At 41.2% G+C, this 10,609-nt stretch overlaps 1 protein-coding gene across 1 annotated transcript; it reads right to left on the reverse strand.

The window, feature by feature from the left end:
• Positions 1–1,403: 1,403 nt before the first annotated feature.
• asb12b (ankyrin repeat and SOCS box-containing 12b) lies at positions 1,404–7,925 on the reverse strand. Its single transcript, XM_047353934.1, has 4 exons — positions 5,820–7,925; positions 5,413–5,736; positions 1,925–2,453; positions 1,404–1,841 (listed from the first exon to the last, which is right to left on the reverse strand). Exons 2-4 carry the CDS (start codon positions 5,695–5,697, stop codon positions 1,696–1,698), a joined length of 960 nt encoding a protein of 319 aa, XP_047209890.1. The 5' UTR covers positions 5,698–5,736; positions 5,820–7,925; the 3' UTR covers positions 1,404–1,695.
• Between the last annotated feature and the right edge of the window lie 2,684 nt (positions 7,926–10,609).

The raw sequence follows: 10,609 nt of genomic DNA on the forward strand, positions 1-10,609 counted from the left end.
GGCATTGTTTTTGAGTTTCCTGTCGCGTGACATCACCTCCTGTTTGTAGGAGCCATTTCCAACATGACACATTCAATCTAGGATATATTACAAACGAAGGATTAAAGGACATGAGATAACCACGATCGTGTCACAGAAATAAAAGAAGTCAACAGACTTCCAGCCTCAAATGGTAGCTTGCAAAGGACTGTGCTGCAATGAATAAGTAATGAAAGTTATGCAAACAAATCTCCCTCTTGGCCACGCTGAATTGTAGGCTGTTCACTACGCTTCCTGATGTTTTGAAGTCCTAAGATGCAAAATTTTTATTTTTTTTTATGCTGCCGGAGATCTGAGACATCATGTTGTGATGCAGACAGCCTGTGTGTGCGTGTGTTTCTTCAGTTATGTCTAAATTCAGTGGGGTCAAGCCATTTGCAAAAACAGAGAGAGACAAAGCTGATACAAAAACACCAAGGGATGATCCAAGCTGCCCTCGAGAAGCTTCAAATGGGGTCAGAAACAATGTGCTGTGTGACTGTGGTCTCTAGTGGCCGGCCACGGTGTTGCACTTCGCACAGATTTCCCAACATGGACTCCCTCTGGATAATCCTTTGTCCTTTTCTGTGAAACACACCTATGAGCTTTAAAGAGCTTGACCAGTATGTAATGAAACAGAGAACATTTCCACATGTTCTCACATTGTGACCACAATTTAACCCATTTTCTTGGGATTTTACGAGACAGACCAACAGGAAGTAGTACATGGTTGTGGAGTAAAGGGGAAATGATATGAATAGGATTCTGAAACATGTGACATTGGTATTCAGCCCTCTTTACTTACATACCCCTAAATAAAATCCAGTGCAACCAGCTGTCTTTAGAAGTTATCTCATTAGTAAAAAGATTGCCCTGTTGGATAGTTAGGATTAATTGTATGTATCCGACTTGAAATCTGTATGATTCGATTGAATTGACTGTAAAGTGCCTTGAGACGACGTGTGTTGTGAATTGGCGCTATATAAAAATTAAACTGAATTGAGTTGAATAGAATTAGCTTATAAAAAATCCCAAGTTTATAACATCTGTTAACCAGTGTAACTGTAGAGGAGCTGCAGAGTCCCTATCTCAGGTGGAACCGTCTAATGACAGGACAGCTATTAGTTAACCAACAAATCTGGCTTTTATAGAGCAGTGGCAAGAAGTCCAGTCGGTCACATGCTGTGTTGTAGACACTGAAGTACTCTTGTGTGATGTAACCAACATTGATCTTTTTATGAGACACACCGACAGGAAGTAGTCCATTAGATGTCCTTGCAAAAATGTCAGTGTTTAGAGACATACCTCAAAACCGTGCAGCTGTTATTGCAGCAGCAGATGGTTCTACAAAGTATTAACTCATGGGCTGAATAAAACCAATGCCAGACCTTTAAGAGTTTTATTTGTAAACGATTTTGAAAACCATGCAACATTTTTCTTCCACTTTAAATTTATGCACTACTGTGTTTTGGTCTAACACTTAAAATCTGACTAACATACATTGAGGTTTGCAGTTGTAACACGACAAAGTGTGAGTAAGCTCAAGGAGTGTGAAAATCTTTGTTCACAGAGGGGTACAACAGTTCCAACTTTGTGACTCATTAGAAGAAATGGAGACAACCGATCCAACTTGAACTCCCAGTGCTGGCCAGAGAAATCAGCAAACTCAAACTAATATCACTCAGGTTCAGAGTATCTGTGCTTTAAATGGTTCCTCAGTATTAGGGGTATGTCCAAACTGTCTATTGCAGGGTCCTTATCAGGAAATGGGATGTGCCTTCGGATTGCCAGCCGAGCCTGTGACATCAGTGTTTTGGGACAAACTGTTGGGATAAAAATGACAAAGATGAAACATTTGCTGGATGAGGTATTTAACTATAAGAAAACCTAAATGTGTTAGTCTCACCTCTCTCTTTGAGCAGCAGCACCAGAGCTTCATTCTGCTTCGTAGTTTTGTCAATAATGAGTGTAGGTAAGTAGACGTCTGCCCCAAAATCTATGAGCAGCTGAATGTACTCCACCCCGCAGCCGTAACGGAGGCACATCTCCACAACTGTCTTGGGTTGCTTGATCCTGGCCAGCATCTTCTTATCTGTGCAGTTATAGTTTGGGTTGGCCCCATGAAGTAGTAGCAGCTTGAAGCAGCCCAGGTGTCCATAGACGGCTGAGATGTACAGGGGCCCTCTGCAGGCTGTGGCATTAGAGGCCCACTCTGGTACTTTAGGTCGGACGTCCACTTCACCGCCAAACCGCAGCAGCTCCCGGAGAGTTTCTACATCACCCTCCCGGGCGGCGGTCAACACCGTGGAGCAGTTGTTGTACTGGCTGCCGTTAGGGTCTGCTCCAGCCTTCAGCAGGGCCACCACACAGTTCAGGTGTTTCCCACTCACAGCTGTGAACAGGGGCGTCTGGGCCTTCACATCCAAAATGTCTATCTGGATTTGAAAAGAAAAAAAGGACAACATGACTATCAGACAGGAAACACCATGTAACATCACATGTTTTTGGGGATGGAAGAGCTAGCATCACACTGAAGCCCTCCACTGCATTCACACATCAGCAGAGTAAGGATGTGAGGTTATCACAAAATATTGTTCTGATTCCCTCCCTTTCGTCCAGAATCAGTTCTATTATTCAGTCATTTTTACAATGCCATTTTCCCCAGAACACATCAAACTGTAACCAAATGCAGCCATTCAGAACTTTGCTCTGAATGTTGTTGTGTTTCGTTGGATATCATGTCGTTTCCTTTTTCCAAAATATGATTTGTGTCCTTATCCTTTTTTTTTATTTTAGCTGTATAGTTCTGTACAGTTGTGGTCAAAAGTGTTGAGACTGACAGAAATCTTGTTGATAGAAAACTTCAGTTTTTATGGAGGCTGTTTGTGTTGCGAATGGGTTGCTATGAAGAGTGATCCAACCAAATTCGATTAGCTGCAAAGTAAAGAAAATTGTACCTTCATTTGAGGTCTGTTTTGGCCTCTGTTACTAAATGACCCTCAGGCATCATTTCAGTGATTGTATGGTGAAGTCAGACAAATAAGATCTGACTGGTCGGTGCATGAAATCATTCTGTTTTGAACCTTTGTTATCTTCAAGAAAGAGTGTGCTGTCATCATTGCTTTGCATAAAAAACAGGTCGACAGGTAAAAATACTGCTGCTAGTAAGATTGCATTCAAACAACCATTTATGGAAGTTGCTTCTGAGAACGTCCTGCAAGTCTTAGAGAGCTAAAAGGGATGATGTTGCCACCAGTAAAGGACTTGCTAAGGAATGGCAGCACACACTGACCATCAAAACAAGTCTCTTTTCATGAAGAAAAACATTGAGAACAGATGGAAATACAGAGGGACACACCAGGATGGTAGTCTTCAGACTGTTTGGGACATTTGGGAAAATTACTGTCTGTAGAAGAAAAGTTGAATTACCATTGGTGCTGGGATCAAAATGTTCTCCAGCAGCAATTTGTTGATGATCACAGGTTTTTCTGGAGCTCTGTGCCACAAGGCAAAAGAAATAACTAAATGTCTAAGGGATCAACACACTGAAACTTTTTGTCAGTAGCCTGGAAACACTTATGATCTGTTTGAAAAGCTTTTGATGCTGTGCTGAAACTTGATGGATTTCTCAATAAACATGTTTGACACCTGCAAAATGTTTATTGTTGAACTGCAGTGATGCCATAGAAATATCTGACAAAAGATCTAACAACAATGAAGGAGTAAAGTTTGTGAAAACCTTACTCCTTCAAAACTTGTGCTGTACAGTTTTGTACTCTGCAGCTTAGGGCTGCAAAGCTACCAAACTCTCTTTATTCCATTGCATACAGTGTTGCGTAATGAGGCTCGTCTTTAGTAGCCCCCAAGCCCAATCAGGTAATTAATTTGCCCAAACACAGTGCATATAGCCAACATTTTAGCAACGTGTTACACTAAAAATATTGTTAGGCTTCCACAGCACTATGAGCCTTTAATGAGGTGGTAACATGCTGAGCTACTGGTCACCAGCAAGGAAAGCTACACTGATTAAAACCCACTGTTTCACTCACTCGCAGTGTTGGCTGTAAATAGTGGGTTGTAGGAATGTGGGCACACAGTCATGCAGAAGACACGTGGTTTTTAAACTGAGGCACAAGTTTGGGACTGAGAAAAGAAATCCCGTCATTGATTATTTGCAATACACGCAAACTCATTGAGATATTCAGCTAATTATATTAGAAGATTTGACTGGTAAAAAAAAATGAATAAAAGAAAATGAGCTATTCACTAACTTTGATTTTTGGTTCATCATTAACTTTTCCGAAGAGAATCACAGTGGGGAAAGCACTGAGAACCCCTTTCACAAAGAGGAGGATGACAGTGAACAAGGAACAAGTGTTGGTGTCTGCCACTTTCTATCCACCTCTAAAGTTTATGTCTGGGAATGACTTCAAACCCAACTTACTTCCAGTTCCACCTTCAGAAACCAGTTGGGTTGCTGAATTATATGCACTGTGACAAAGCTAATTATTATTAGCAGTGCAAACTAAACACCATTTTTATGACATGTTCTAAAGTGTGAGTGAAATGCTGATTGGATTTCCGAACACACCTGCTTACAGTGAATTTTATTTCAGAGAATCCAGAGGCTTTAATACAAACGGAGAGCCACACTTTTCAGATTCAAAGGTAAAATCCTTTGAAAAAGATTTTCCCGCCACTTTTTTTGCACTACTTGATGTTGGTCTCACTTAAAACAAATCCCAACAAAAATCCTTTGAAATTTGAGTTTGTAATGCGTAATAATTCAAAGTTAGTGGATACTTTGCATGGCACAAAAATAGGATTAAATTAAATATTCAGATATGGAAATAAACTCCCGTTGCAGTCAATATGTTTTACATTCAAGGCATATTGGATTTTGAAGTTGGACTTCCCATTTATAGTTTCCTCTTTCTGTTTATTTTTCAGCTCCCAGGGAAAAATGGAACATATAATTAAACTGTATTCTTCAACCAATCATGCAGAAATAATGTTTGGTTTTCTTTTTTTAATTGTTTGTAACATAACCCAGCAAGATGAAACATCCAAGATGGAGGTACTTTTGGTATGAGATAGTATATGGTGTAAGAGCTATTTCATTACACATTTCATTACTCTTAGATGTTTGATTCATGGCTCATGTGAAAATATTTATTGCTGCAGGTTTAAGGCACAAATACAGAAATTAGTGCCAATTTGTTTCATGTGTCGTCTTTTCTTTAACAGTGTTGTCTCTTATCTGGGTTGACTGGTCACGGTACAGTACAGCATGCAATTTATGTCATTAATACAACTAATTACATCCATTACACCCACTGATTGGTACAAATGTAATGCCTCTCTGCACAACAACTCATCCACTTTGAATCTCACCTCTGCACCGTGCTCCAACAGCAGCTCCAGGCACTTCAGGTGTCCGAGAGCAGCGGCGGTGCGCAAGGGGGTCACCGGAACCCCCCAGCCACTCGGAGCATTGATACACCTCCTGTATTTTTCCTGAGAGAGGAGCTCAGAGAGCAGAGTCGTGTCTTCAGCGCTCACGGCAGTGTTCAAGGCCTGACCCTGCTCGCCGTCCTCGTCCTCCTCCTTGGGCTGGAGCAGGGAGAAGATCTTTGAAATGTCCATCAGACTCATGTTGACAGCCTGGCCCAGGGCCATCGTGAAACTCCGAGCAAGGAGGGATCAGAACGACTTCATCTGCAAGGCCACAAACTGCTTGTTTGCTTGTTTTTCAGCAGAACATACACATCACAGGTTATGCAATAAGACAAGACATCTACCTTAAGTTGCTTTTAGTCCCAATGAGCATAGCGATGTTAAAGCTCCATTATAAAGAAGGAAGCAAAGACAGAGAGGTCCTCCAAGAAGTGTGATTTCTCTACAGCTGCTATGAGTTGTAAAAACTGTAGTATCCCCCTGTGAGTGTGCGTGTGTGTGCGTGTGTGTTAACAATGGGGGCCAGGAGCTTCTTTCTAGAGGGGGTGCATGGGGGGCTAATTTTAGGCCACACAGCGGGCTGGCTAAACTTCCATTCTGGGAGGGTGAAGGCTCGGGTTTATAATTAGAAAGGTGATAGAGCTGTGACACTGTGATTGGAGAGCATGACTTAGTCCTTCTTCACACCCCAAATAAAACCAAAATAAAGGAATTAGCTCAGTAGGTGGACATTTTAGATAAAAAGAACTTCCTAGGTGAATAATTAGAATGTGTGTTTTCTTTATCTCCTGATTCCTGACTTAGGAACTGTCAGCTGAGAGCCTGTTGGGGGCTTTAGAAGACAATCCAATCATCTGCTCCCACCCACCCATGTCTTCTCACTGTCCCATGTTTAGACAGGAGGCTCAGACGCACACATTCCTTCAGCAGATGGCAGACTGTCAAATTTCTAGCATTATTCAAAGATATGAAGAAGCTTTACTTTTTTATTAGCGCACACAGAAGAAGCAGATGAAATGATTGTGGACATGTGAGGTTCGTTTGATACAAGCTTACTGAAACCTATCCAAGAATAGTGACTTAATGGGAGCTATCAAAAAAAAAAAACTTAAGACCACACAGGCATCACTGTACGTTTCCTGGTATTACTTCCTTAAATAACGTGGATTCTTTAGAGAAATTACCAAAGAAATATATATATATTTTTTTCATTTTACTAAACCTAAAGGAACCTATAATTTGATTTCTATTCCTTTTTATCCATTTAATAAAGCAGCTGGATCTGAAGCTGGAAAAGCCGAACGTCTTGCATGCATCCTTTTCTTGCTCTAACTTGTCAACAGCTTAGACAAGAACAATGCTTTGCAAAAGTGTTCAAACCCTTTCTCATTTTGTCACGTAACAACAAAATTGGAACTTCTATGTATTTTATTGGGATTTGATGTTATAGATAGAAGCAGAAGGAAAAGCTGTCCTTTTGTTTTTTACATATAAAATCTAAAACGCGTGTCATTTCTATTCAATCTCCCACCCCTGAACTAATATTATGTTAGGAGATGAACCTCCGCTCCAGTCTCCAGTATTTTTCAGCCTCTAACATGTTTTTTTCCAGCATTGCCCTGTGTATAGATCCATCCATATCTGGATCATCTTTGATTCTTTTTTATGTATTTTATTTTGATCTCATATGACCATGTCACCTTCTTTCATGTTTGTCCTCTGGCTTTAAACAAAAGTTTTTTTAAATTACTTTCTTATTGTCACTCCTCCCACATTTGTGAAGTACAACTTGGCTGTAGATTTCTGCAGCTCCTCCAGAGTTACCATAAGCCTCTTGGCTGCTACTCTGAATAATGCTCTCCTGCCAGTTTAGGTGGAGGCAATTAAGGGGGGTTATTTTTGTCTTTTTTTAGATTTTGTGGAACTAATGGCCTTTATAAGGGCACAGGGTAGACATGCGCTGAATCGCACGGGTTGGGCAGGGAATCCAAGGGCTATAGCCTCTTTATTTCGTGCGTCTGCTGTATCACTGAGCCAAGCCATCTCTCTATGGCGATTTGTATTACTGAATTTTTATTTAGGGGTATTAGATTAAAAGTGGTTGAATATGCCCCACTTTTCAGCAGATCTTTATTGGTAAGAAATTTAAAACCATGTTACTTTTCCTTGCAGAACGGTAAAAACTTGTAGACGGATAAAATCTGCAGCGTCTTTTGTCCAAGCCTTAGGAATGAACCTTAGTGTTCTTTATCACATTTCTTTATAGATATTTCTAATGTTGCTTGTAATTTGAAATACCTGCCTCAAGGTAAGAGTTCAAACTCACTGTATGGTGGGTGAGATGGTTCACTACTAATTCTCAGTCTTTTTTTGCACACTGATCACCTGCACTGTTGTATTGCTCTTGCACGCAATACTGCTCTATATTTACTCTCACTCACTTAAAACTGTGCACATATATTTATATTATATTCTAGATATTGATCTGGATTGGGAGAAGATGCTCCACAGCAGCAGGTGAGACTGGGGAGCGTCTTCTCCCGATCCAGATCAATAAGTACTGGTGCCCCCCAGGGATGTTTTCTATCCCCACTCCTCTTCTCTCTGTACACAAATGACTGCACCTCAGCGGACTCGTCCGTGAAACTCCTTAAGTTTGCAGACGACACCACTGTCATTGGACTGATCCAGGATGGTGATGAGTCTGCATACAGACAGCAGGTGGATCGGCTGGTACACTGGTGCGGTCAGAACTACCTTGAACTCAACCCACTCAAGACAGGAAATGGTGGTGGACTTTCGGAGAACACCACCCCCATACACCCCCCTCAACAACACTGTATCGGCCGTGGACCACTTCAGGTTCTTAGGAACCACCATCTCTGAGGACCTGAGATGGTCTTCACACATAGACACTGTTCGAAAGAAGACCCAGCAGAGACTGTACTTCCTGAGGCAACTCAAGAAGTTCAACCTTCCACAGGAGCTGTTGGTCATCTTCTATACTGCCATCATTCAGTCTGTCCTGTCTTCATCCATCTCAGTGTGGTTTGGCTCATCCGCCAAACAGGACAGGTGCAGACTGCAACAAATAATCAGGACTGCAGAGAGAATAATCAGGGCTGACCTTCCCTCCATCCAGGACTTATACAGGTCTAGGGTCAGGAAAAGAGCTGCTAAAATCTCTGCAGACCCCACACACCCTGCACATAAACTGTTTAGAGTTTTACCTTCAGGCCGCTGCTACAGAGCACTGTTCACTAAAACCAGCCGCCACAGAGACAGTTTCTTCCCCCAGGCTGTTTCTCTGTTGAACATTCAATAGAGTACAGAACAACAGCAAACAGATGTTGCAAATGCACCATTTTTATTAGATATGTATATATTGTACATTGTAAATTGTAAATTTGTATATTCTGTAATGCAAAAACAGAACAAAAGAGCAAAGTTTACCGGAGTCAAATTCCTTGTTTGTATGTACGAACTTGGCAATAAAGCTTTTCTGATTCTGATTTTTCACAATTTCAAGAAAGGTTTAGCTCACTCTAAGATTGTTACGCTTGCAGAGCAAAGAGGGGTGTTTGGGTAGAGGGGTAGAGCACCTCTTGAACATGAAATCTGTATTTTCCCAAAAGGTAGGTTAGGTCAATTTATGTGCTAAGATCAATAAAACAATCTGTCATTTTAACAGAACCTTGAGGCGTTCCGTTGGTTCCACTCCAACTAACAAAGCTTAGGACATATTTTGTCATATGCACAAAGATTTAGAGACATTTCATAAATTGTACAAAAACAAACAAGTTCCAGACGTATTTCCAGGCAAGGAAAGACTAGCTTTCAAACAAGGATCCCTCCTTCCAAGAAAACTGCAAATGTCAATAAAAATAAAACTGGTGCTCTCCTTCAGGTTTCCTTATAAACCGCCAGGTGGCGGTAGAGGCGCATCGGTAGCAGGAAGTATAACTGTAGCAAACACTCATTAGTAACACGAGTTATCGCCAAAACAAGCTTGATGTGATTCTTTAAAAGCTGGTTTAGTTTATCCCTCAGACACTGTTATTTTACTCCATTTTAAATCAGGATTTACTACGCATAAGAAAGTTTAATTCACAGCAAAAAAAATTTCACTGTTTGGAGTTTGACTTAAAAAAAAAAAGAAATCGTTAAAGAATATTTGCAGTTTTATACAGCAATCATTATATCCATCCATCTGTCCATTATTTATTCATACAGTTGTTTCCTCATCCATCACTGACATATGTAGGAACCCTGGAATGAAGACGAGGTTTTTGTAGGCTACTGCTGCAGATGACTTTATGTGTCTGGAACCAGAGCAATTCTCTTAACTCCTTTAAAAAGACCAGGAGGAGTCTCAGAAGATCAGCTACAAGTGATGGTACTCACTGAGCAGACAAACTAAAAGAGAAACCCATCCCCCTTCAATCAGGGTCAAGGTCCGGATCTCCAACCTGTCCCTGTTTAGTCCAAGCGGATTAGACATGTGGGAGACCATCTTTCTGAGGCTCAGTTTTTACTCTGTAGCTTTTATTCATGTCTTTGGGCTGAGCGGCTGGGGAGGAAGGCAAAGCTCCCTCGTCCCTGTGCCTGCAGGGTGTGCGATCACAAACAGGCCTCACTGGCCTTGACAACTTTTATCTGGAGGGAAGACACAACTGCACTTCCAAACACTGAAGGACAGACTAAACACAAACTTAAGTGACTTAAGGACAGATTAGTTTGGCAGACATATTATATTTTTCAAATGTGGCTTTTAAAATTTGTTCTGTTATGGGATTAAACTCTTATGTCGGACTTGGTGCAGAGTCCCGGCCCTTGGTGGATTTGGGAGGAACTTCTTCAGTGAAAATATGCGGGTCACAGCAACCTGGGGTTGCCTTAGCAACCACTAAAGAACGTGGAGTTGCCCTGGCAACAGATGAAATGAGGGGTTATCCTGACAAAAACACTACAGGAACTCATTTAACAAATGCTCGCTGTCCTTTTTCTGACATAGCTGCAGAAATGACAGCGTATCACAGTATTAACAGAGAGAAAGGCACAATGATGCGCTAGAGTCAAAGATATCCCTACCTCTTTATTTTCAAACACAGTCCATTCATGTGCCTGGCTCAGA

This window comes from Girardinichthys multiradiatus, chromosome 23 (assembly GCF_021462225.1).
Source record: "Girardinichthys multiradiatus isolate DD_20200921_A chromosome 23, DD_fGirMul_XY1, whole genome shotgun sequence".
Lineage (NCBI taxonomy): Eukaryota > Metazoa > Chordata > Actinopteri > Cyprinodontiformes > Goodeidae > Girardinichthys > Girardinichthys multiradiatus.